At 53.1% G+C, this 25,875-nt stretch overlaps 2 protein-coding genes across 2 annotated transcripts; one reads left to right on the top strand and one right to left on the bottom strand.

The window, feature by feature from the left end:
- On the bottom strand, positions 1–13,239 carry Slc66a1 (solute carrier family 66 member 1). The gene is made up of 8 exons (XM_003471366.5): positions 13,092–13,239; positions 9,693–9,943; positions 6,847–6,976; positions 6,253–6,340; positions 5,502–5,644; positions 5,257–5,349; positions 4,542–4,727; positions 1–3,368 (listed from the first exon to the last, which is right to left on the bottom strand). The coding sequence occupies exons 2-8, from the start codon at positions 9,854–9,856 to the stop codon at positions 3,291–3,293; spliced, it is 882 nt and encodes a 293-aa protein (XP_003471414.1). The 5' UTR covers positions 9,857–9,943; positions 13,092–13,239; the 3' UTR covers positions 1–3,290.
- Positions 13,240–13,348: 109 nt separating this feature from the next.
- On the top strand, positions 13,349–19,925 carry LOC100724108 (aflatoxin B1 aldehyde reductase member 4). The gene is made up of 7 exons (XM_003471367.5): positions 13,349–13,678; positions 15,613–15,800; positions 15,976–16,080; positions 17,611–17,707; positions 18,048–18,147; positions 18,671–18,800; positions 19,520–19,925. Exons 1-7 carry the CDS (start codon positions 13,357–13,359, stop codon positions 19,679–19,681), a joined length of 1,104 nt encoding a protein of 367 aa, XP_003471415.2. The 5' UTR covers positions 13,349–13,356; the 3' UTR covers positions 19,682–19,925.
- The last annotated feature ends 5,950 nt before the right edge of the window (positions 19,926–25,875 follow it).

The raw sequence follows: 25,875 nt of genomic DNA, 5'->3' as shown, positions 1-25,875 counted from the left end.
TTGTTTTTCAAAAAGTTTATTGAGCATATTCACATCATGCACAGCTCAGTAGTTCGGTGCTTGGTGACGTCCCTGTCACCTGCACTCCAGTTTGACTCCAATTCAGACCTGCACTTGGGGTTCATGCTGCACAAGGAGCTCCCAGGTCTTCAGGTCAGGAAGGGCACTGCCTGACCCCAAGTAGCTAGCACTGGGACAAGAGCCCCCGAGGGACAGTGTGAGCACCTACTCTGTACTGGGAACACCTGGTGACCCGGATGCACTCTCTGTCCACAATAATGGGACACAATAATGCCCCAGCCCCACAATAATGGGGCTGAGGAAGGGGACACAACGGAAACGACTGTTCTCAGAGCTGTCGTGGTGCTAGGGGACTCCATCAGTAGCCATCAGCTGGATTAACCCACAGGCCAAAGTAATCCCAACCACACACTATCAGTTAACGCTATTTCAATATCGTTCAGAGCCTAGCTGAAGCCTGGTAGCCACTGGGCTACGATGAGAGCCGAGGCAGATGGGAAAGGGATGGAAAGGGGTGAGCTGAAGATTTCACTTGTGCAGAAGGGGAGATCGAAAGACCCTGTCATCTCAGAACATCCCAGGTGTAAGAAATAACCGCTGGGGCCTGGGCTCCAGTGTAGAGGACTAGGCCTCTGGGCCCCTCTCTTCTGCTCACTGCGGAACGTGCCCAGCCATCAGCCAGCTGGCCCTGGGCCCAGGGGAGGCAAAGAAGCCGTGTGTCTGTGGGGTGTTGGGCCAGACACCAGGAGGCATTCGTATGTGGCACCTCATTCAGAAAATGTAGCCTGCCACAGTAGGGACATTTGGAGGGACTGGCCCACCCCCTTGGGCTGAATAAGCTAACAGAGCCATCATGTATCCACCTGTCCATCCCAGGAGCAGGTGCAGGCCAGGAGCCACCCATGCACTTCATTTCATCGTCAAAACCGTACCCTGAGGCTAACATGACTGGTGATCCCGTGGAGTGAAGGAACCGAGGCTGGGGACAGGCACCCAGGTCTCAGGGCTCACCAGAGGATGCACATGCTTGGAATGCAGCGTGTGGGACCCAGAAGTCTGTTCCCCATACAACCCCACCCCTGTCCACTGAGCATGTCACCAGGTCTCCCCTGAGCAAAGGTTAGAGCCAGGGTATGAACAAGTCACCCTGGGACGGGGCACCAGGTTCCTCCAGCCTCGTCACTATGACTCACTCCCCTGTGGGCCTGCAAAGGCTGAGGACCCAAGGACTGGAGAGGCCACACAGACTGGGCATTCCCCAAGAACAGGGGCCTCCAGGGAACAGGGACTCGAAGGGTCAAGGGCCACGTCTCCATCAGTCCAGGCCCTACTGAGCAGGGAACCTTAGCGCTCTGTGAGCTGGGCGAGGTCTGGCTGATTCCTGCAGGCAGAAATGCTGTCACCCTCACCTGCCAGGGCTTCTCGGGACAGGGGCTGTGTCATTTCATTCTCCTCCCACCCAGCTTCAGTTCAGCCCTGCACTTGAGGCTCTTGCTGCCACACAGACCCCTAGGGTCTTCAGGCCAGGAAGGGTGCGACCTGGCCCCGACTTTGGCATCAGGCCAGATCCCAGCCCCAGAAGCGGCACCTGAAACATGCACCAGCCATCAGTGGCAGTGATCGGGGCCTGGGACACCTTTTTATACAGCCCAGGCAGAGCTAGAGGCTGGAGGATGGGTGCCAAACCTTTGCCACCCCTAGCTGGCCACCGGTCCCCTGAGCCTGACCATCACAACTCTACCCAGCAGAGGGAGCCATGGGGATGAGGCCCAGTCAGGTCCAGCAAGTCTGCAAGGTACCCCAGCAGCAGGCCGCCAGGGCTTGGCAGACTCACCAGGAAGAGGAGGCAGGGAGGCTGGCCCTGCCTGCATAATGGGCCCAAGCCTCAGACCCCAGGGCCAACCTCCTCATCTCCAGCCAGAGGAACTTCCCCAACCAGAGTACCTTGCCCATGGCCTGGGCCGTGAGCCCTGTCCCCAGGACCTGGCTGTCCTTCAGGAAGGCTTTTGGCAGGCAGCCTTCTGAATGGCTCCATCCCCGGTGGCCTCCTGCCCTCTGGGGCAGGTCGAGTCTACCCATTCGGGAGCTGGCTCCACCTCCAGGTCTCAGCCCGTGTCACCTCGGCCTGGTCACAGCCTTCTCAGCTTCAGCACAGCAAGTAGAGCTCAATCATTGCAGCCCGACACACAGCACAGCCCAGCGGGTAGGGGTGGGCACCTCACCAAACCCCTAGAGCACCAGCGTAGGCTGCGGTCCCTCCAGGGTCCTAACACAAAGCCTCAGTCCCAAGCACACTTCTCGGTTTGCCAAGTGGCCCCAGGTGCCCGAGCCTAGTGTAGTTTCTGGACTTCGGGGGCGGGGGGGCGAGTGGAGCCAGAATGAGACCCACAAAAGGGAGTTGGCTCCTCTGAAGTCAAGGTTCCTAGTGTCATCAACAAGACAGGAGGCAGAATGACAGGTCTGGAAACACAGGCTGGGCTGGACTCCGCCTCCTAAAGGCAGGCAGGCACCTGACCTCCAGGGAGAGCTGGCTATCCCTCATTGCCAACCAAAAAAGCAGAGCCACCCGAGCCTTGACCACACGCCAGACTGTCACACTGTGGGGCTGAACTGCCGTCCTCCTGTGCCCATCCTCCTGTGCCCCGCCACACCCTGCTACTCCTGTGCGTCTCCCGCCCTTGCAGGTGCAGGAGCAGCCCTGCGGGACATCATTCTCACTCTGCGGCATGTGACAGGGGCACAGAGATGAAGATGAGAGAACCAGGGACTCTGGGAGGCGGGGCCGGGGTACAGGCAAACACGCCCCCCCCCACCTCACCTCCCACCAGGGCTCCATCTACCACCATTTCCCAGAAAAGCCCAGACCCCAGCACCCAAGGAGACAGCTGCAGAGCCAGGCCTTGCTGGAAGGTACATGTTCTAGGTCGCATCAGGTCCTTGGGACAGTCCTGGGTTGTTTCACCACAGCGTGGCCCCGGGGGTACGCAGGCAGCGTGAGGTAGATAGGTAGAGGGGTGGCTGAACCCCGGGTCTCCGTGGTTAGAGCAGCTAGCTGCCTTTGACCTGGGAGGTGTTCGCTGGGTGGGCCAGTCCTGGGCCTGTCTTGCTTCTGGAAGAGTCAGTCCCCAGGAGGGATCAGAGGCACTGGGGAGGGAGGACAGCTGAGAGGAGCCCCAGGTCTGGGGTGGCAGCACTGTCGCTGCCCGCACCTCTCCCGCTGGGGATGGTATCTGGAGGTCCCCGCCATCCTGGGCTCATCCTGGCGCCGGTCAGCTGGGCAGGAGGGGCTCGCGCTCTGCAGGGGCAGCCTCGGTGGCTTTCCTGTACATCAGGAACTGGATGGAGATCTGAGCATCATGTCAAGGCCCAAAGGAGCGGCCTGAGTTGGGTCTGCCTGGGTTGGGGGACAGCGTCTCTCTTCAGGTGTCCCTGCTACACCCTCCACCCTGAGTGTCCTTCTGCTCCCCCACCCAGCCATACCCTGTTCCTCACCAAGCTCTCGGGCAGCTGCCCAGAGCCGGCCAGGACCCCGCCTCCCTCCACCCTTCAGCCCTGCTCTCTCCTCTCATTAGAGCCCTTAGGCACTCAGCAACTCTGCGATATGAGCCACCTTTACTTTGTCCCAAATGAGACCAAATCATTTACTGAGCACTCATGGAGTGCTGGGTCGGGGAGAGCTTTCAAATACTTTATCTGACATCACTGCCCAGGGTCCTGGTGAGGAGGTGACTGTTAGCTCCGATGAAGCTACCAAAGCAGAGAGGTTGACGGTTCGCTGTGTCACACAGCTTGGAAACAGTGGAGGAAGCAGGATTTGAACCCAGGATTTTCTGACTAACTGGAGTATGACTACTCCATGTTCCAGCTTTCACTCCCATAGCCCAGATGGGATGACCCTTCTATTCCCCAGGCCCTTTGCACAAGCTGTGCCTAGAACTTCCTCCCTTACCTTTGCCTGATCAACTTTTTGCTCAGGTCACAGTTTTAAATGACATTTGCAGAAGCCTTTGTTTACCCTCTAGAACAGGACAGTCCCGGGGTAATGCATTCTTGTGGCTTTAGCCTGCTGCAATTGGTGTCACTGCAAGAATAAACTGTGTGTCCTGTAGGGCTGTCCGCCGAGCTGTGTCTCTGGGCCAGGGTGATTCTGTTCTTAATCATTGATGGCTCAGGTGATTGGCCAGCTGCTTGGCCCACAGGAGGTGTGCACTCTTTGAACAGATAGATGGATGGATGAACGGACAGATGGGAGGATGGGAGGCTGGATGGGCAAGTGGGTGGGTGGATGGGTGGATGGATGGATGGATGGATGGATGGGTAAATGGATGGGTGAATGGATGGGTGGATGGATGGGTGGATGGATGCATAGATGGGTAGATGGGTAGATGGATGGATGGGAGGATGAGTAGATGGATATACGTATGTGTCGATGGCCAGATAGGTAATGAATGCTGTGCCGTGCACAGGCAGAGACTGCCAGCCCACCCTGCCCCACCTGTCCCGCACACCCTGAAGGATACAATAGTATCAAGCAGCAGCACACCCAGGCTGCCCACGAGCCAGGGCAGGTGATGCAGCACATAGCTGCCCTCGCTCTGGCCCACCTCGGGGTTTTTGAGCAGCACGCTCAGCCCGTATAGTGTGTTCCCCATCATCACCAACGCAAACAGCGAGTAGGAGATTCCCTGGGTCGACTTGCGCAGAAACTGGGGGCAAAGGGGGAAAACTCTCGTCACTCTGGATGCTGGAACTGCTCACGCGCCCACCAGGCCCATCACACTGTACATGCTCTGAATGCCCCATCCAAACCACTCCTGCCCACTTCTGGTCCCATCCTGACCACGCCTCTCAGCCCTCCACCCAGGTCCTTGGAGACCATGGCTGCACACACCTTGAGGCCCCACAATGCTCTGCTCTCCAGCTCCACTGCCCAGCGATTCTCCCCTCCTGCCCTTCCTCTTTTCTCCTCTCCTGCCCCTAAGCTCTGAGATATTCCCTCTCATCTGACCTCTGAATCCTGGGACACACATAGTTCTCCTGTATGCCGCCGTGGCAGGGATCTATCTCCTGGCCCATTTTCCAGGGGCACAAAGTGAGGCTCAGAGAGTTGGATTCACTTGCCAAGCCACCACTGAGGATGGTGCCAGGCCCCCTAGACAGAGACCTGCACACCAGTCCTTAACCCAGAGGCCTCCTTCCAACTGGCCCAGCCCCGAGCAGGGGCTCCAGGCTCACATTGGTGCGGATCTGCGGCAGCCGAGAGAGCAGGTACAGCACACTGGACACGGAGCCGATGACGAAGCCGATGATCTCCTGATTCGTGAAGGGCTGGAAGGACGGAAGGGGGAGCTCAGAGCCTTGGGGGGCCCAAAGGGTCATCTTCCTCCACAAACACACACGACCTGCAGGGGAGATGCCAGGGGGGAGCCAGCCCCCACCCATCAGCCCACAGCCAGCTAACAAGCTAACCCACAGCTCACCTTACTGCCCGGTTCCACGGACAGAAGCATCCGCCCCTGGAAGCCTTTCCTTGGGGCAGTCACAGGGCCAGCGCTGCTCAGCAATGGTGTGATACACACGGTCCCCAAGATGAACAACAGCACAGAATTGATGGAGCCAGGCACTGAACATGAGGCAGGAGAACAGTCAAGGTGCCGGATCCGGGCCCACCAGAAAGACAGGGAGCAGCAGGCCAGCCATGCCCCACAGTAGCTGTGTGACCTTGGACGAGTGACCTAACCTCTCTGAGCTTTCATTCCTCCTTTGCTGAATGAATCCTTCAACAATAACCCCTCTCCCAAAGTCGCAGAGGTGATAAATGAGGACAGCACGGTCCAGAAGAGGAAATGCCAATGAGACACAATTCCCTCCCTAAGGCCTCCCGTGTCCTGCTCACCCTGGAGCTGACCCTGTCTACTGGCTCTTGAGTCCCATAGGGAGGCGGCAGCCTGAGCATGCATCCTCCTTCCCCTGCTCCAAGCCTAGGACCAGACACACAGGAGGCGATAAGCCACATTCACTCAAGGGGAGCAGAGTGACTGCAGGCTCCCTGTGGTCGGGGCCGGATGCACTGTCGGCCCTCCAGCCTCTATCTTGACCCATTAACTCTCAGATAAGGCCTTCCGAGGCCTGCTTTATCACCCAACAATGAGAAACCCGCTTCCTCACAAACTCTGGGCCTCCCTGGCTGCCAGCAGGGAGCCTGCTCCAGAGGGGCCCCGCCGTACTCACGCGGAGAGGGGCGTTTCTTGAACTTGTAGTGGAAGTAGAGGGTCAGCATCACCAGGTCGGCCAGGACATAGTACACAGCCGTGTAGGTCTGCGGGGGGGGGGGGGGGGGGGAGAGCCCGGGGCTCAGGACCAGGGCTGCAGCACTGTACCTCCCAGCCTCTGCTTCCTCACCCCGGAGGAGGGATCACAGTCCCCACCTGGCAGAGACCACGTGGGCAAGGGGCCCAGCCGAGGTGCCTAGGAATCCATGGCTGGGCACAGTCAGGCCCTCAAGGTGCCACCGTGGAAGACAGTACTTTCCTGCCTGTGGCCACAGGATGACATCAAGGGTTCCCAAGGAAAAACTCATTTCCTCCTCAAGGGTCCTGTGTCCTGACAACTTAAATTGGGGTTGTGGCCCCTCAAAAGCAAGAGACCCCCGCGGTTGGAGGTGCTCAGACTGCAGATGGAGAACCTGAGGCTCACAGCACTCCAGGCGTGGACCCTCTCTAAGCGGATGGACTGATGGGTCAGGATTCTGAGGCCTGGGCCTCTCCTGCTGCCGGCTTCTAGCGCCCCTGCTCCGGCTGCCCCACCCCGCCCAGAACCACCCACCTGCAGGGGCAGCTGGTCAGCAAGGAAGGAACCGATGAGGTTGCAGGAGTCTCCACCGATCCAGCCCAGGAGGAACCACACTGACAGGGCCTGGTCCATGTTGCCCGTCTTGCAGGCCTTGATGTACTGGCTACGAAGAGGAGGAGATGTAAGCTCAGGGGCCCAGGGCTGGGAGGTCACCTTGCTCAGAGGGCCAAGGAGGACACTTCCCCCTCAAACTCCAGAACAGTATGGCAGTGCGGTAGGACAGCGAAGAACAGGAAATGGCCTGGGAGGGGGTTTCCCGGGGGGGCCTTTCTTAGTGTTTACCCTGGGGGAGTCCCTTCTAGCTTGGGTGACTACAGCAGAGACCCTCAGCTTCCTTCAATTCTCCTCCACCGTGCCCTGGGGTCCCAGAGGGCACTCAAGGTCTACAGGGGTTGGGAGGCTGGTGTTAGGCCCTGAGAATCCTTGTTACCCTGATTCCTCTTGTTCTGCTTCAGGTTTTGCAGAACCCAGGGCCTTGCATGTGCTAGGCAAGCACTCTGTATCCCTAGCCCCTCTGTATTTCTGAATCAGATCGGGGGGCACTGAGAGCAGGGGTGGGGTGGTGTAGTAGCCTAAGGCTTGCACCCTGCCCCTTCTCCAGGATCAGCCCATGATGAGACAGGCCAAACCACAATGGGCAACGGAGAATGCGGGGCAGGAACCCCGTGACTTAGGAACAAGAGTTCCCATATTTTGGTTTCCCAGGTGTTTTCCCAAAGATCTGGGACCCCCTTCTAGACCTATGGCCGGGTACGGGTTCAAGGGCAAAGCTGAGCACAAGCCAACACTGTCAGGGCCACTGGGTCTCAGGCACAGTTCAGAGGCCTCCGTGGGCACTGGCTCCTCAGTCTTCTCAGCATTCCTTGAGACTGTCATGATCCTCCCCACTGGGGACCAAGAACACTGTCACACAGCTTAGATTCTCCCAGCCCAAGTCTCTGGTCTTTTTTTTTTTTTTTTTGGTACCAGGGATTGACTCATGACCTTGCACTTGCCAGGCAGGCACTTACGCCACTGAGCTAAATCCCTGGCCCCACGTCTTTGGTCTTGTGCTTACCCATGACACACACTCCGTTTACTATTCAAATTTCTTCCTTTGCAGTACTAGGGACCAAACCCAGGGCCTCACGCGTGCCAGCCAAGAGCTGTGCGCTGGGTTACACCCCCAGGTCCACACACTTCCTTTTTAACTGTCTGCATGCAGATACCCGTGAAGACCCAGAAAGAAAAAGGAGGGCAGGAGAGAAGGCAGGAGAAAGGGAGGGAAGTGGGCCAAGAGCGTAGCTCAGAGGTAGGGAGCCTGCTTGGTATGGGAGGCCCTCAATGTGAGCCCCAGCACCAAAAAGAAGAAGAAACAACTAAACAGCACCTCCTGCCACCCACCGCCCAAACCTAAAACCCGGAGAGCTGGGCACGGACTCCTTCCTCCCCACTGAGTCCCTCCTCCGTGGCTCCTCCCGCCCTGACTCCCCCGCCTTCTGACTCAGCCCTGTTCCCCTGGAGCCATCCATCCTCTCTGTAAACTCCCAGCCTTGCCAGGTGTAGTGGTGCACACCTATAAGCCTAGCACTTGGGAGGCTGAGGCAAGAGGATTGCCGTGAGTTCGAAACCAGCCAGGGGTACATAGCCAGTTCAAGGCCAACTTGCATTACACAGTAAGACCCTGTCTCCAAAAACAACAACAACAAAAATTCCAGTCCAACCAGAAACTGTCAAGAGCCGTCCAAGGCCCGTTAATAACGACCCACATCCTTTTAGAGCATGTGCCCTTGCGAGGCCCCAGGTCGGAGGCTGCTTTCTCTTCCTCTAAGCTCATCACCAGATGCCTGCTGCCCCTCCTAGGCCCAAACACCTCCTCATCTTTCACTTTCTTTTTTTTTTTTTTTGTCTTTTTCCTTTTTATCGGTACTGGGGATCGAACTCACGACTGCCTGCTTGTAAGGCAGGTGCTTATGCCGCTGAGCTAAATCCCCAGCCCCTCATCTTTCACTTTCAAAGGTTCCTCCCCAGGCCTTCCTCCAGCTCCCAGCCTCCTGCTGTGACACCAAACAGCTTGTCCCTCCTGGACTCAGGCTTTCAGTCCTTGTAACTCTCTATTAGTGATTGAACCCAGGTCCCTCATATTGAGCTACATCCATAGACCATTTTTAATTCTTTTTTAAATGTTGGGACAGGGTCTTGCTAAATTTCCCAAACTGGGCTTGAATTTGTAATCCTCCTGCCTCAGCCTCCTAGAATACAAGGATTATGGGCATGTGCCACCACACCCAGCTGCTGAGGGTTGACACTCCTGAGCACTGTGCTGTTACACAGTGTCTTTGTGCCCCTCCATCAGCAGCATTTTGCATTGAGTGCTGTGGTCTCCACACCAGCCTGTCCAGGCTCTGAGGACAGAAGCCGTGTTGGGTACCCCAGCCTCCCACTCCTCGCCCCCTCTTACCAACTGTGCAGCCCACAGCACGTTACTCAACCTCCCTGGGTTTCAGTTCCCTTATCTGTAAAGTGGAAAAGCTACCTATCTCACAGGCTCGCTTTCAGTACCAAAATAGGTAAAAACATATCCGGCATTTAGAACTGAGCCAGGTCCAGAGTGGACACTTGGGAAACCGTAGCAGAAGTCAAGCTTTCTGCATCATCGATACCCAGCATGAGATCCTGTGGGGCTCCATCCAGGCCCCTCCCAAGCAGGCTGGAAGTGAGTGACCGTGACTGGGGTGGAGGTGGCACAAGCGGCCTGAAGTCTAGTCACGCCCACGCAGGACCTCGAGCCACTGTCCCACCCCCGCCCTGCCTGCTCCAGCCACCCAGGCATGACTCACGGGAAGGTGGATGCAGTGAAGCAGAGAATGGAGATCAGGCCCAGACCCACGCTGGCCTCGTCCCAGCCGTCCTGGGCACACTCATGAAACAAGTCCCATATCCACAGGACGGAGCCATTGGGGCAGCTGGAGAAGTTGCCAGCACCCAGTTTCCTCCGGATCATGGCTGCAGAGAGAGGGTCCCGGCCCGGAGGGATCTTGCAGGAGGGAGGGAGGACGCTGGTGCACCGAGGCGAGGCCGGTGAGGGTTCCTTCCACAGGGAAAAAGAGAGGAAGCTTTCAGCTGTGGGAGGTCCGCCCCCACATTTACTGCTGCCCCAACCCTAACCCAGCCCCATCACCTAGCCCTGGCTGATCAAGGCCAGGACCAGAGAAAGATAAAGATACAGTCCTCATCAATGGGGACACGACGGGCCTCCAGGTACACAGCTTGAAGTGAACGTGTACAACCACACACACACAGAGGGAGCCCAGAACCTGCAGTCAGGGGCACAGGCACCTGCACGAACCCTGAGGCTGGATCCATTTGTTCACAGTTGCTATTATCACTGTAAGTTACTCTGGGAGGGTGTGCAGAGCCAGGCTCATGAACTGCACTGCACATCGGCCAGAGGAGACTGAGGAGAAGGTGATCCCCGGGGTGATTGCCCTAGTAGCTGAGATACAAGTTGGGGTGCTTGAGTGCGTGTCCCCCCAGGAGCTCACAAGGCCTGCAGGATATCTACTGGCAAGGAATCTACCACCACCTCCCAAGCCAGAATCCAGGTAAACACAGGGGCAGAGAGGAAGTAGCTGCTCTCAGTGCCCAGGCACCCTGGACAGAGAGCAGAGCAGTCTGCTGTGTGATAACCCCAGAAAATGGGCTGGAGCCATCTCCATCAGTGATCATTGCCACCACCCTGATGGCTCAGCTCCCGGCCAGCTCTGGGCTGAGCTTCTGGCACACATTAATAGAGTCCGTCCTCCCCACTCTAGGAAGCAGGGACAACTGATACACGCAGGAGGGACCTGAGACCACAGCAGGGAGGTGCTCCTGCAGGGGCACCCTGCCAGGAAGCAGAGGAGTGAAACCCAGGGCCAAGACCCTGAGCCCTGCTCACAGCCACCAGACTCCACTGCATCAGGCATGGCGCGTAGCGCTTCCCTTTTACTCTCTGTGCTAAGCGGGGGTTTCCTCGCCCAGGTGGGGGCTCTCCCCAGCACCTTCATTTCTCCTTGTGTCTGGGAGCCCCGCTCCTCATGAAGCAATGCCCTGGCTAGACCCATGGAACTGCTGAGGTCACAGCCATTTGGGAACCTCCGGCGGGGAAAGGAAGCGAGTCAGCTCCTTTTCTCAGAAAGCTGTAGGTCTCAGCCCCAGCTTGACTGGCTGTGGGAGCTACGGCCCAGGTCACTGTGGGTCACGAGGGGACAGCATGGGGTGGTGGAAAGGCTCTTCCTGGTTCTCAGTGGCCCTCCTTGACAGCCATCAGCATGGCTGATAACCAGAAACATTCACCTGATGCCCCATCACTGGCAGATGCAAGGATGCCCCGAGCTAACGCACAGTCCAGGGGAGGAACTGCATCCCTGCCGTGTCAGAGGCATCTCAAACCAAGTCCTTCGATACAAGCGCCCATCCAACTGGGCCACCTCCCCCAGCCTCCTCTTGTAGATCCCGAACACGCCACCACTGTAGTCACCTCCGTGTTTGTACACTGTCATCCTTACAACGCCCCATCAGGATAGGGGATATTGTCCCCATTTTACAGATGTGGCCAAGTGGTTTTGGAGAGCAGTTTGACCTGTTGTCAATAAAACAGAGCTAATGACCCTTTGTCCTTGGATGGCTGTGTTGATAAAATGAACATAAAACCCTCACTCCAGTGTCAGACTTCATGCCTGGCAGTGACTGCTGTGAGGATGAAAGCCCAGTATCTGGACCACTCTGCCCACCCCCACCTTCCCTGGAGTAGGGAAGAAGTGGTGTGGTCAAAGAGTCTGGGTGCTTAAAGGAACACCGGTACTTGGAGAGAGGCTGAGCTGGACAGAGCCTCTCCATCCATACCCAACCCCTCTCCCCAGCTTAGGCAAAGCTAGAGGCATTTCCCACACCAGTGTCCACCTCCTGTCCCCCATGTCTGCACACACTGTCTCCCCACCTAGAGATGTCCTTCTCCCCACAGGCTGTTAAAGAGATACTACGACTCAGTTCTTTTTTTTTTTTTTTTTTTTTTTTGGTACAAGGAATTGAACACAGGACCTCGCACTTGCACTTGCCAGATAGACGCCTGTGCCCCTTGAGCTATAAACCTGGCTCCAGTCGGAAATGACCCTCTCCAAGAAGCCTTGCAAAAGCCAGCTCTACAAAACCTGCCCCCCTTCCTCCCCTTCCCTAGGCCGCACCCCTGAAGAGGTCCTCAGCAACCACTGTATCAGGCACTCCTCCCCCTCACTCTGGTTATGCGCACCTAGGCTCACCAGTACGGGCTCTGCAGTAAAAATTCGGGTAACACTGAGAGACAGAGAGAGGCTGGAGAGAGGAAAAATGAAAGAGAGAAAAAGTGAAAAGACAGGGAAATTTGTTTCAAGGAGAAGGGAAGGAAGGAGAAAACTGAGCTCAGACGACCCAGGATTAAGAAGAAAAGTGAGTCAGTCTGTCTAGCTGCTCTCTGGCTGCTGGTCTAGAAATCTCAGGCAAGAGACAGAGCCTTACCATTCCCATCTGTAACTTGGGGGCTTGATGCAACTACTCACCTCCTAGGCTAATGCAGGGTTAAATGAGGTAACCCTGGCCACGCAATTACAGAAGTGCCCCGCACAGAGCGAACATTCACAGTACTCTTCAGGAAGGCTATGATAGTTCGGGGTACACAGTAGCCTTCGGTAAGTGTTGAAAGAAGAAGAGCTATGACCATGACTGGCCAGTCCTCACACTGCTAAACCCACACTGGCTCTGCACCCTTGACACCCTTCCCTGTGCTTGGCGTGGGCACGCCTGCGGAGAATGTGGTGGGGCAGCGTCCCGCTTGGGGCTCCCACCTGCTCCAGGCCTCCGGGCGGCGGCCAGTTTGGAGGGATAATGACAGGGCAGCCGCTGGGCCAGCGCCCTCGTTCGCTCCGCCACAGCAAAACAAAGCCACTACGAGCCATCGGCCACGGGAGCAGGTGAGAGGAGACCCAGACCCCAGCCCTGCCCAGGCTGGCCTGGCAGCCGTGCTGGCCGTCCCCGAGGTAGACAGGCCCCCAGCCCCGAAGGCTGCCCCAGCAAGCCGCGCGCCTCGTCCCAGGACCTCGCGTCTTTGGAGAGGACAGAAGCCCGCACCGGGCAGGTGCGGGAAGAGGGTGTGGGGAAACGTGGAAGCGTCAGGCGCCCCGACCCCGACCCGGTACCAGCAGCCAGCCCCTAAATCGTCTCACCACTTCGGGATCCGCCGCGGGACCCGGCTTCTGGGCTCAGTCCTCCGGGTCAGCTGACCCGGCGCCGCCGCCCCGCCCCGGGAGCCGCGCGGCTCCGCCTCTCACGCCACACTCTTGGCAGACGGTCCCTGCAGGCGCCGTTGGCTGGCCGCGAGTGTGCGCCGGAGAGCCGGGAGCGCCTTTGTCCTGGCTCCCTAACCTCCTCCCAGCCCCGCCCCTAGAGCGTGGGCGGGGCCAGAGCCGCCCTCGCGCAGGCGCAGTCCTGATGCTGCGCGTGGCGTGTCCGGCTCTGAGCCGCGCAGGGTTTAGTTGGGCGCAAAGTTCTCGGCCGGCGGCGTCCCGCACAGTCGTCATGTCCCAGCAGCTGCCGCCACGGGCCACCGGGAACGCCCCGGCCCGGCCCGCCACGGTTCTGGGCACCATGGAGATGGGGCGCCGCATGGACGCGTCTGCCAGCGCCGCGGCCGTGCGCGCTTTCCAGGAGCGCGGCTACACGGAGCTGGACACGGCCTTCATGTATGGAGACGGCCAGTCCGAGAGCATCCTGGGCGGCCTGGGGCTCGGGCTGGGCGGTGCAGACTGTAGAGGTAACGGTCATCAGACCTCCCTGTGCGTGCGGAGCCCCCCATCTCGCCCCGAGCTTGTGTTGACACCTCCACCTCCTTATCTCCACGGCAGGCCCTGCCAGGTGCGGGTTATCGTCCCCTCACCCAGGGTGCGCCTCTCCACGCCACCCAGCCCTGACCACCCGGACACTCTGAGCACTCTGTCTCGTGCTGGTCTTTGTTCAGTACCTAGACCACTACTGCCAGGTGTGTTGGTACACACCTGTAATCCCAGCACTTGGGAGGCTGAGGCAGGGGGATCATGGTGAGTTCGAGGCCTGCCTGAACTATATAGCAAGACCCTGTCTCAAAAAAACAAAAACAGGCTGGGATTTAGCTCAGTGGCATAAGCACCTGCCTGGCAAGTGCGAGGTCGTGGGTTCAGTCCCCGGTGCCAAAAACAAAAACAGTAATTTGTGTAGTAATTTGCTGTTGAGAGAACAAAAGAACAGGCATTAGAAACTTGGCTTGCAGAATGTGTCATGTGCAGCAGAATGACCAGCAGGCAGATGTGGTTCGATGGAGGATGAGGTGTATGCTGTCCCTTATTAACTTGGTGCCATTGGAAGTACCAGCAGGGTGCCTGGCACATACTGAGGCCTCCTTTTTGCAGTCATGAGGCTCCTTCCTCCCATCCCGGTGGATCTCTGGATCTTCTTTAGATCCATAACCTGGACATATAGAACTGTGTCTCTCAGGCCCACCCTTGCTAGTTCACCAGGAGGCATCCGGTTAGTAATGAACATTCTGTTTCTGAACTGATAAATCTTCTCCAAGCCTTCCCTGCTTTCTTCTTTGAGGCCCGGAGCTCAAAGGGCCAGAGTCCTCAGATCATACCCGAGGTAATGTTCACACCAAGGCAGCTGGGGGTGGGTTAGTAGGGGACAAACTGTGGACTTCTCTCCCGTGTCCCAGGTGATTGAGGACACCTCTCGGACATGCTGAGTTAACTGCCAAGGGAAAAAAAGTGCCAAACCCGTCCACTGATCAGTTCAGACTGCTGGGATTCTCTACAGGGGAAAGAACAGGGCAAAGTTAACCCACTTCCAAGCGTTCTGGATGGCAGAATGCTGCAGTGTTCTCCTGGGGGCAGCTCAGTAGATGGATGGGTGGACACGCTTCCTACAGTCTGGGAGGAGAAGTTTCTAATTACCTTCTCAGTGTACAACTAACCGCATCAGTACCTGTGGAGCCAGCTTCTGTCCTGGTCTCCCTGCCTGCGCCCTTGAGTTTGGTCTCTATACTATGACCAGAGTGAATTTCCTGCCTCTTTGACCCCTGACATGACCTGTGTACGATCTGGTCCAGATTCAGTGGGATGGTCTGTGAGTCTTTCCCATCTGCACCCTCTTCCCAGGTCCACTTTCTAGACCCAGAATTGGAACTGTACAGCCTCACATCTGTGTTTTCTTGTCTGTCACATTTTTGTTCCTTCTTTGTTGGCCAAGGCTGATTCCTAGGGAGTCAGATTGTGCTCATTACCTGGACAGTGATGACAATTCTTCTAGAGCTTTCACTGCGGTACGTGTGCCATAGGTTCACCACCTAGAGCAAGCCTTTTCTGGGTTCCAGGATGGGCCTCACGCCTCTCCTTGGGGCTCCTATAGTACTGTGTTCATTTCTCTGCTGCACTGACAGGCAGACGGTGGCCCCTGGAGGGCAGGGATCCAGTGTGTTCACTTTGTCTCTGTCTCTTGTGCAGCATCTGCTACCATCAGCAGTTTGGTGCCTAGAACATCAAAAACTTCAACTGAAAACATTGTTTAATCCTTCTGACTTCTGTGTGAGGACGGTTCAATTATTATTACCCCATTTTACAGATTAGAGAATTAAGGTTCAAGGAATTAAAGTAATTTACCAGGAAGGTGCAGCCAATGAGTAACGGATTCTCTCAACTGTTACATTCTCTCACCAAGTGAAAATTGCCACCAAGGCCAACCCTTGGGATGGAAAGACACTGAAGCCTGACAGTGTGCGGTCTCAGCTGGAGACATCATTGAAGCGGCTGCAGTGTCCCCGAGTGGACCTCTTTTACCTACATGCACCTGACCATGAGACCCCCATAGAGGAGACTTTGCAGGCCTGCCAGCAGCTGCACCAGGAGGTGAGGGGGTGGTGAGGGGGGGTGGTGTCCACCTGCTCTCATGCTGACACTGCCAGAGCAGAGGAGACACCAGCATCCAGAGCAGAGCTGGGGTGACTCCACTCAGGGTCCTCGCCCCATCTCCCCTGCCTGAGTCCTGGGCTCAGCTGGCTCTCACTGTGCCTCTCTTCTGCAGGGCAAGTTTGTGGAGTTTGGCCTCTCCAACTATGCCGCCTGGGAGGTAGCTGAGATCTGTACCTTGTGCAAGCAGAACGGCTGGATCCTGCCCACCGTGTACCAGGTGAGGGCTGCCCGGGTGCCAGTGCTGCTGTGGCTTTAGGTACCAGATCTCTGCTGATCCCAACTCTCATTTGCCCCTCAGAATGCCCTGTGTCCTTACCCAGTAGTATCACCCTGCTCTTGCCTATGGGTGGCTCACAGGTGGCCTCGGCATGAGGCCCCAGCTCCCCAGCCTTGCTCCAGGCACCTGCCCGCCTCCTGCCTGAGCATATGGCTTGGTCTTCTTCCACACCCACTCCACACTTGAGCCTGAAAGGCTGCTGCTGGCTCCCTGGGGGAAGGGCTCCGGTCTCTTCCTCAGAACCCCCTTTGCATGGTCCCCTGAGGCCTCCACATCTTTATGTGCTCAGTTATTTATTTATTGTTTTGTTTTTTGAGACAGGTTCTCGCTATGTAGTTCAGCCTGCCTTGAAGTCACTGTGACCTCAATGAGTCTTTTTGAGCCACTACTTTAATCCCAGAATCTGCTCTAATTAATTAGTTTGTAATTCTCTTCTCTCTCTCTCTCTCTCTCTCTCTCTCTCTCTCTCTCTCTCTCTCAACTATGGCATCTCTTGGAGGCAGACTTTGCCAAACTTGTTAAGTGGTTGTAAATCCAGCGCCAAGCCTATAGGTGGAGCCATAGTAATTCATACATTAAGCCCAGTCCTGGCTTCCTACCCTGGGCAGGATACCCTTTCTTCACTGTGTACCACTACTAGGGAATTTAGAAATAATCGCTGATGTCCTGAGTTGGTGTGGACTTTGTTTGTGTTTTGTGACCAGGCCATGCTCTTGAGTTCAGGCTGGCCTTGAACTCACTACGTTCGTTGTAGCACAAGTTGATCTGGGTCTTGTGGGCATCCTCTTGCCTCAGCCTCCCCAGTGCCTGGAATTTTAAAGGAGGAAAGCTAAACGGCTTGGTGGCATGTGCCTGTAATCCTGCCTACTCAGGAGACTGAGGCAGGAGGATGGCTGAACCCCAGGAGGTCAAGGCTACCCTGGGAACATAATGAGATCCTGTCTTAAAAAATTCTGAAAATAGAGTTACTTTTTAAAAAGGAAAAGTGGTCAAATATGGTGGTACATGCCTTTAGTCTCAGCACTCTGGCGGGACTGGGGATTTAGCTCAGCAGCATAAGCACCTGCCTTGCAAGCAGGCAGTCGTGAGTTCGATCTCTAGTACCAATTAAAAAAAAAAAAGTCTCAGCACTCTGAGAGGCTCATGCAAGAATTTTGCAAATTTGAGACCAGCCTGGGCAATTTACTGGTTTATTGAGACCCTGTTTCACAATGAAAAATTTAAAAGACCTGGGGATATAGCTCAGTGCAGAGCCCCTGGGTTCAATTCCCAATTTTTTTTTTTTAATCAATACCAGGGATTGAACTCACGACCGCCTGCTTGCAAGGCAGGTGCTTATGCCGCTGAGCTAAATCCCCAGCCCCTAATTCCCAATTTTGAAAAAAAAAAAAAAGAAGAAGAAGAAAAGAGGCAGGCTAGGTGCCCTCCTTTGACATAACCACCTTCTGCAGCTGGCCCCTCTCCCTGCAGGGCATGTACAACGCCACCACCAGGCAGGTGGAAACAGAGCTCTTTTCCTGCCTCAAGCACTTTGGATTGAGGTTCTACGCCTACAACCCTTTGGCTGGTATGGGGACAGACCCTTCCGGAATGGGTGGGATTGCTGGCTATGTCTCTGCCTATTTCTGTTTTTTGTTTGTTTGTTTTTGGTACTGAGAATTGAACTCAGGACCTTGTGCCTGTCAGGCAGGCACTGCACCACTGAGCTATGTCCCCAGCCCTGTCTGTGCCAATTTCTGTCCCTGTGGATACCCAGCCCAAGCCACGGGAAGCAGACAGGGTTTGGCAAGAGCTGGGTTGTGTCCGAGTCCCTCCATGGTGCCTCTCTTTCCCTGTGCCCAGTGCTGGAGAGCCTGGAAGCCTCTGGGAACAGTCTGGGCCCAGATCTGACCACAGCCTTCCTACAGGTGGCCTGCTGACCGGCAGATACAAGTACGAGGACAAGGACGGGAAACAGCCAGTGGGCCGCTTCTTTGGGAATAACTGGTCTGAGACCTACAGAAATCGGTGAGCCAGGGCTACCTGCATCAGAACGGTGGGGCAAGAAGCCCCTTAAGCAGAAGTGACGTTGTAGATGACTTTTCCAGGGGTGAAATCTTCCTTGCTACGTGTACCTACCTCTGTTGGTTCCTACAGGAGTTGGTAAACTCTGAGGTTTCTTACTTTCTTGAGACCTCTGTGAAGAAATTAGGAATCCAGGGTCATGTGGTCTCCCAGCCATAGGTGTTCCCTGAGAAGTCACCTTTGAGAAGGGAGGAAAGAGCTCTGGATGGAGGTTCTGGGGCTGAATCTCGCCCTCCCAGCTGCTTTGTTCCATTAGATACAGAGGCCCAGGTACATGAGCCCTGAAGATAAAGATGTCATCAGTGTCTCTTGCGAGGGCCACCAGCAGCAGCAGCCTGGTCTATGGTGCTGTCTCGTGGAGCAAAAGGTCCACTGCTGGAGGGGACAATGCAAGACATGTGCTGCTTGGCTCTTTGCCTGTGGCATCCAGGGCACTGACCCCTGTGGCATCCTGCCATCTGTGCAGGTTCTGGAAGGAGCACCACTTCAAGGCCATCGCTCTGGTGGAGAAGGCCCTGCAGGCCACCTATGGCGCCAGCGCCCCCAGCATGACCTCGGCCGCACTGCGTTGGATGTACCACCACTCCCAGCTGCAGGTAACCGGGCAGTCCTAGGACATCACCGCTGCCCATTTAACAATTCAGAATTAACTGCAGGTGATTTCTAAAGACTGTTTCCTGTTCTCTTCTGAAATTTCTCCTTCCATTCTTTTTTGCTGTCACAGAAGTGCCAGGTTTTATGAGTTTTACAAACATCATTTCAGTATTACTTGGACTTAGGAGGTGTGGGTTCTCTAGTTTTACTGAGGAGGAACTGGACTTGCTGTATAATAATGGGGTAGAAATTTCAATGCATGGTTCTCTGCAGAGGTCATATATCCCACTCCTCAGCGACACAAGGGAGCTAGGTTCCTTCTCTCCCGGGCTCAGGTCTTCCTGGTGAAAGCTTCTCCAGGTATAGCTGTAAGCTATCCTTGCAGATGTCTAAGTGCAGGGTGTCTAAGTGCTTTGGATGATTCTCCTTATAATCACACTGAAACAGAAGACTTGAGTGTCAGGAGAGCTTACGTAGTCCATGCCTTTGCCCAGCTGTGGTATGGCAGAATTTTCCTGGCTCTGCCTAGATGAGCAGGGGAGAGAGGAGAAGGTATAAAGTCACCTAACTATATGTGAGTCACAGGTACCCTCCGTTCTTACCAGATGCTCAGGATATAAATAAATATGCAGTAATCCCAAATCTTAGTGGGAGAGAGAAGGGTATGAGTGGAGCCACGCGGCAGCTCAAGGGTGCTCCAGTGTGGCTTCTCCTCTTGCAGGGCACTAACGGGGATGCGGTCATCCTGGGCATGTCCAGCATGGAGCAGCTGCAGGAGAACCTGGCCGCTGTGGAGGAAGGGCCCCTGGAGCCGGCTGTGGTGGAGGCCTTTGATCAAGGCTGGCACCTGGTTGCCCACGAGTGTCCCAACTACTTCCGCTAGGCCCCATGTGACGGAAGGTGCTGGGGGCATCTCTGTCCTTCTCTGATCCTCTGGCCCTGGCCGTTTTGCCTTAAGCTGCCTTAGCACGGTATTTCTCGATTGCCTCAATCATGAAGTCTTCTAGATCCCGGCCCAGCTCCCTGCTGTGCTGGCAGCATGGAGAGGCCGGCCTGAGTCCTGCAGGAGCAGTTCTGTCTCAATAAAGCAGCCCTGGGCCCAGCTGCCGTGCTGGCCTGGTGACACACCTGCTGTCTTGTCTGCCTGCTGTCCCTGCTGTTGTCACCCTGCCTGGGGCCTCTGCGAAAGGGTGGAGCCGTGAGCTGGGGTCTCCAGAGGGCAGAGGGTGTCAGACAGGGTCAGGGGCACCCTGGCTTTACAAAGGTCTCCTGGATTCTTCTCCTGAGCCCCGCCTGACCTCTCTATCTCCTACAGGTGAGGAGAACAGTGGGCCAGGCACCGTGCAGTAGCTTTTCTGTCATTCAGGAGTGCACCAACAAATACTCCAGAATGGGACAATTTGGGCAAAAATTACAATTAAAGACAGCACTAAGATGAAAAATGACATTTCTCAGAATTCTGTGGACCTTTTTATTATTTTGTTTGTGACATAGTCTTGCTATGAAGCCCAGTGTGGACTCAAATCTGTGGCAGTTCTCCTGCCTCAGCCTCTCAGGTACTGACCTTACAGGCATGCACCGCCACACCTGCTTTTTTCTCGTGCTTTCCTTGTCTTTTTTGCTTGCTTGCTTGCTTGCTTGCTTGCTTTCTTTCCTTCCTTCTCTCTCTCTCTCTCTCTCTCTCTCTCTCTCTCTCTCTCTCTTTCCCTCTTTTCTTCATTTTGGAGACAAGGTCTTGCTGTTTTACCCAGGCTGGCCTCAAACCCTTTGCCCCCCAGTGATCCTCCCGGACGAGCCCCCCAGGTATCTGGGCCTACAGTGGTGCACCACCACACCCAGATTGCGGGACATTTTCTGCGTGTTTCTCAATCTCAGTGGCTTTGCTCTTTTCTTAGCTAAAATGCTTGCCTATGATGTGCAAGTTTCTCATCTTTGACCCAGGCCTCGTTCTGTTGGGGCTGGAGGTGCGGGCAGCCAGGATCCCCATTTCCTGGGCCTCCCGAGAGCTAGAGTTTCTTTTTTATTTTTGAGTGCTGACATCCAGCCCTGGCTTTATGTGAGTTTTACCTTCCTTTGTCTTCATGTACAGCACAGCAGACGCACTATCCAGTTAGCTGTTGTGTCCGTTAGGGCTCCACCAGCTGCACCAAAATGAGTTGCTCAATGTATAATCCTGGCACTTTTTGTTTTGAGGCAGAATCTCCCTAAGTTGCCCAGGCACGGGTATTTCCCTCAGCAGTCAGGACCTGGCTCGGCACAGGTTTCGGTTTTGGTTTTAATGGTGCCAAGAGAGAGGAGTTTCCAAATTTGTGTTTGGAAGCCTTAAGAAATTCTTTAAGCCAGGAGGCGGGGTCATGAATGAGGTCAGTCCTAACCTGAAGGTACACGACTTGATCTGGATGAGTCAGGGAACCAAGCACATGTTGTCAGATGGCTAGAGCTGTGGACAAATCAAAACCACCCCTTGGGAGCCAGTTAGGAACCCCAGTGGGTCATTCAAGTTCACAGAAGATACGGAGTCTCCCAGGATGTACTGGTTCTCCGTATCCCCAGGTTGGATCCTTAAAGTCTCCAAAATGCTTAAGGACCAAGGTCAAAGGAGGCAAAGACACTGATGATGGTACCTGGCCCATTGTTGTTAGTAACTGGTCAAAGACAAAAACACAAGGTGCCACAAAAGACAAGGTAAACACTGAACACGCACACGAAGACTTTTCTTTCCACAGACTGGAGAGAAGAGAGGGGAAAAAATGGGTGACTTTCCCTGCAGTGAAAAGCTGTTTCATCTGGGAGTCAATATGGTGTACAAGGTTTCATTGGAGGAACAAAGGTATTTACAACTGCTCCAACACCTGCTTAAACAGGGCTCATGTGCCAAAGAAAGACTTAACAACAATGTTAAAAGAGGTAACCAAATATAACCCATGGTTTCCTCAAACAGGTACTATAGAGATTGATATTTGGGAAAGAGTTAAAAAAAATATTAGAAAATCCCACAGGGCAGGACACATCATTTCCCCCAGAACATTCTCAACTTGAAATCTGGTCCATTCAGTTTTAAGTCCATTAAAGAACACACAGTCCACAGAATCTGATTTGGACACGGAAGAGAGCTCCCTGCTGAGGCATCTGCCACCAAAACAAAATCCCTAAGGGATTACCTCAGCAGGAGCTGGAGCCTTTATGAAAAATAACTCATGAGCTCTATCCAGAAACTTACAGGTGGTTCAGAAAGGGGAGCCGAAAAGAGCAAATAATACCCTCCCTGCTTGCTTCCCAGTTGGAATTGTAACAGATGATAATGATCAGGAGTATCTTATCCATATGCCTTTTAAAATACAACTGCTAAAAAAAAATCTTTTTTTTTTTTTTTTTTTTTTTTTTTTGCTAAAATAAAATCTTAAAGTGTGGTTAACAATGGAGTCCAAAGTCCATTTACTGTGGGACTCTTACAAAATCTTTTGGATACGTTTCACTTGACATCTTATGATATCAAACATTTGGCACAAATGTGCCTGTCTCCCGCTCAATTCCTGCATGTTGATGTAAAGCTAAAAACTCCTGTCTCAGAGCAGGCTCATAAAAATAGAATGGGTCCCAATCTGTGTCCAGCAATAAATGAGGAAATGCTTTCTGAGACAGGAAATTGGGATCCCCCACCTGAAGGAACAGTTAGTCTTGTGCTGGAAAAGGCTGATCTAAATTTAAAAGGAATATCTATGTGCCTAGAGTGATTGATGGTGATTGTAGAGAAAAAATACACGTTCTTGCTTGTACTATGGACATCTGGTTTTTTGTGGGGTTTTTTTGTCTTTTTTTTTTTTTTTTTTTTTTTTTTTTTATTGGTACCAGGGATCGAACTCACGACTGCCTGCTTGCAAGGCAGGTGCTTATGCCGCTGAACTAAATCCCCAGCCCGGCATCTGGGTTTTTGAACAGGGAGACTATGTGGTGCAGTTGATTTTGTTACCTATAGAGAAGCTTTCTTTTGTTAAGCATAGACAATGCATGAGGGAGCAAGACTCTCAGAGCAAAACTACAAAAGAAAAATTTATTTTACACAGAATGACTAAAAACAGGCCTATGTGTTTTATAAAAATTAGTGGGAAATACTTTGAAGGTCTCATAGACACCAGTGCAGATGTGTATGTAATTGCATTAGAACAATGGCCTGCCATGTGCAGCTATGTCTGCAATTGCATTAGAACAATGGCCCCTACATCCCTTATCGGACAGGGGACCTCTCAGCATGTTTTACAGAGTGCCTCACCTTTGCCTTATGAGGGACCAGACCAACAAAAGGCTTGCTTTTTACCTTACGTGGCACCTATTCCAGTTAACTTGTGGGGAAAACATTTGTTACAAAAGTGGAAATTAGTGCTGACTAGGGATTCTGATTTTAAAGCTGAACAAACAAATTTCAATTTGGAAACTAAACAAATAGATTCAAATCCTAAAGTTAAAGAAATGACAAAATGGGATATCAAAAAGGCAAAGGACTGAAAAAAAAAACCTTTGCCCCCCCCCATTGGCCCCCTGCTCCGCACATCTCCAGAACTGGAGCTTCCCTCTGATCCTAACCCTCTGCACTGTTGTTTACCTTTGTCCCTTCTCTGCCTCTGACCTCTACAATTGGAAACAGCAGAACCCACCTTTCTCTAAGGATCCTCAAGGACTCTTTTCTGGAACCTATCTTTTTCACTCATCGTCCCACTTGGACAACTGTGAGCAGCTGCTACACCTACAGGTACTGTTTACTGTGGAGGAGAGAGCACATTGATACCCTGGGACCAAAAACAGTACTTGATCCAGATGGAAACCCGTCCTCTGATCCCAAATGCCAGAACCGTGTTTTCCCTTTGTCCTGCCCCAATTGGAACCCTATTATAGGAATGAAGGTAAGGAGGCTCTTGATCAGTATCGCCAGTTGTTCTTGGAAGCCATTAAGGCACCGCCAGAAAATGCACCAATTTGTCCAAGGTATCAGAGGTGAGACAGTCGGCTAATGAGTCTCCCTTGGGGTTTCTGGAAAGATTGTAAGGGCCGTTACTATTGCCTTTGTAACCCAGTCGGCCCCTGATATTAAGCGAAAATTGCATAAGCTTGATAGATTTGAGGGAATGCCCCTCAGTCAGTTATTAGAGATGGCTCAAAAGATATTTGACAACTGGAAGGATCCTAAAGACCAGAAGCAGACAAAGGTGCTGGGAATGCAAGCTGACAAGGTCACCCAGCCCGATGCCAAGTCTCGTCTGCCCTAGATAAAAATCAATGTGCTTATGCAAGGAGAAGGGGCACTGGCGAAAGGGCTGTCCAAAGCTCTTCTGTGGGCCTTAGACGAGCTGGGCTATAAGGTCTCCGCTCACACATTTGCCTACTGTAAAGGAGCAAAGTAGCACCTTCTGATAATGGCCTCCCTGGCAGAAAAGTCCTCATCCTATGCAACTTGGAACAGAAAAACAAAACTGGATAGCTCTGCATGAGGCCGAAATTCAAGCCACAGGACTGAGGTAACTCAGAATTGCCTAGCATGTGTGAGCTCAGGGATCCATTCCAGCATCCCGGAAAAAGAAACAAATAAATAAATCAGTGGAGAGAAGGCAAGCTCTATTCCTCAAGTAATTAATTTGTTGCAAAAGATTTCTCACTATATGGCCAGACTGCTCTCCAAAATGTGAGCCCACCCAGTTCTCCTGCCTCAGCCCAGGGAATAGCTGGAAGGGCCGACACACACCTCTAAGCCTGGTTCCCTCAGGTAATATTTATGTGCTTCTACTGTGACACATTTCAAAAATATAATGTTTGTTTGTTTTATATAATGTTTACAATGTTTGTTGCTTTTATATAATGTTTACAATGTTTAAGTTTTATTGGTCTTGTTCTCAACTGTTTTGTTCAACTTTATAATACCTAATGAGACAGACAATTCTTTTTAAGGAAGTAAGAGGCATTATGGTAACGATTGTTGATAACCATGTACTCTGTTTTTACATCATGTACTATGTACTTAGTTTTGACTGACAGCTTTGTTTTGCCATATTTGACTTTATTCTCTTCCAAAAAAAAAAGTAATAAGAACTAGGGAGTAATAAAACCCAAAGTGTGTAAATTTTGTTTAAAAAAGAGAGGGAAAAAAAGTGCTCTAAAGGATACAACTACAAGTATGTTTAGGGATATTAAATAGCTGACCATATTAACGTTTTTGGTTGGATCATTGAACACAACTGTTTGCAGTCTCTCTGTTTGAATGTCCACTTTGTATGCTTTGATACTGTGACTTGAGTAGCTATCTCTAAGATGATAATGTGTAATCTATTAACTGGTGATTTCTTACTTTTTTTTTTTTTTTTTTGTAGTTCTGTATTACTTGTACCCTTACACTGCTTTGTTTTGTTTTGTTTTTTTCTCTTATTCCTTTTAAATAAAATTTAAAAAAATATTTCATAACTCATACAGAGAAAACTACTGGCTTAAAGCCTCAAGTCTGAGGACAAAGCCTAGCATTAAAAAACCTGGGAACAGCACATTCATCCCATGTCTTGAAATTTTATTACCTTGATTTGCAAACTGAATTCTTTCCAACTGGAGTTTCATCTTTTGCCTAAATCCTGAAAGAATTCCATTCATGAGCCAAGGCAGCACTATAAATGATCTGGGCCAAGCTTTCAGGCAAATATGGAAATGTCAAAGGAGCATCAAATAAGAAGCACTGACTGTGGTCCATAGCCGGGCGTCGTGGCTCATGCCTGTAATCCCAGCATTTGGGAGGCTGAGGCAGGAGAATCACTGCGAGTTCGAATCCAGCCTAGGCTACAAAGTGAGCTCAAGGCGAGCCTGAACTGCAGAGAGAGACCCTGTCTCAAAAACATTAAAAAAAAAAAAAAAAAAGTGGTCCAAACAGCAAGCAGTAAAGTTTTCAGGTCCTCTGGAAGGAATCACAGGTCTGTGCATTAATGACACAGCTAAGTGGAGCCCTTGGCCTTTGCTCACTCCTGAGCTTTGAACTTCCTGTTCCAGTGCCTGCCCTTGGAGCCCATTCATGACTGCACCCTGTAGACAGACCTGCACAGTTCTTGA

The sequence above is a fragment of the Cavia porcellus genome, unplaced genomic scaffold (assembly GCF_034190915.1).
Source record: "Cavia porcellus strain 051 isolate PalLab524CR breed Dunkin Hartley unplaced genomic scaffold, mCavPor4.1 scaffold_25, whole genome shotgun sequence".
Classification (NCBI taxonomy): domain Eukaryota; kingdom Metazoa; phylum Chordata; class Mammalia; order Rodentia; family Caviidae; genus Cavia; species Cavia porcellus.
The sequence above is the reverse complement of the archived record's forward strand: the minus strand, read 5'-3'. Positions and strand labels throughout refer to the sequence as shown.

What these genes read in the sequence shown, in the direction of transcription:
- Slc66a1 (XM_003471366.5), bottom strand. Translation starts at nt 9,856, where the DNA reads ATGATCCGGAGGAAACTGGGTGCTGGCAACTTCTCCAGCTGCCCCAAT. An exon ending in CAAGAAACGCCCCTCTCCGC is followed by an intron (nt 5,645 to 6,252) that starts GTGAGTACGGCG and finishes CCTCATGTTCAG; the next exon opens with TGCCTGGCTCCATCAATTCT. An exon ending in TGCTGCTGCTTGATACTATT is followed by an intron (nt 3,369 to 4,541) that starts GTATCCTTCAGG and finishes CATGATGCTCAG; the next exon opens with ATCTCCATCCAGTTCCTGAT.
- LOC100724108 (XM_003471367.5), top strand. Translation starts at nt 13,357, where the DNA reads ATGCTGCGCGTGGCGTGTCCGGCTCTGAGCCGCGCAGGGTTTAGTTGG. An exon ending in GCCAGCAGCTGCACCAGGAG is followed by an intron (nt 15,801 to 15,975) that starts GTGAGGGGGTGG and finishes TCTCTTCTGCAG; the next exon opens with GGCAAGTTTGTGGAGTTTGG. An exon ending in TCTGAGACCTACAGAAATCG is followed by an intron (nt 18,148 to 18,670) that starts GTGAGCCAGGGC and finishes CCATCTGTGCAG; the next exon opens with GTTCTGGAAGGAGCACCACT.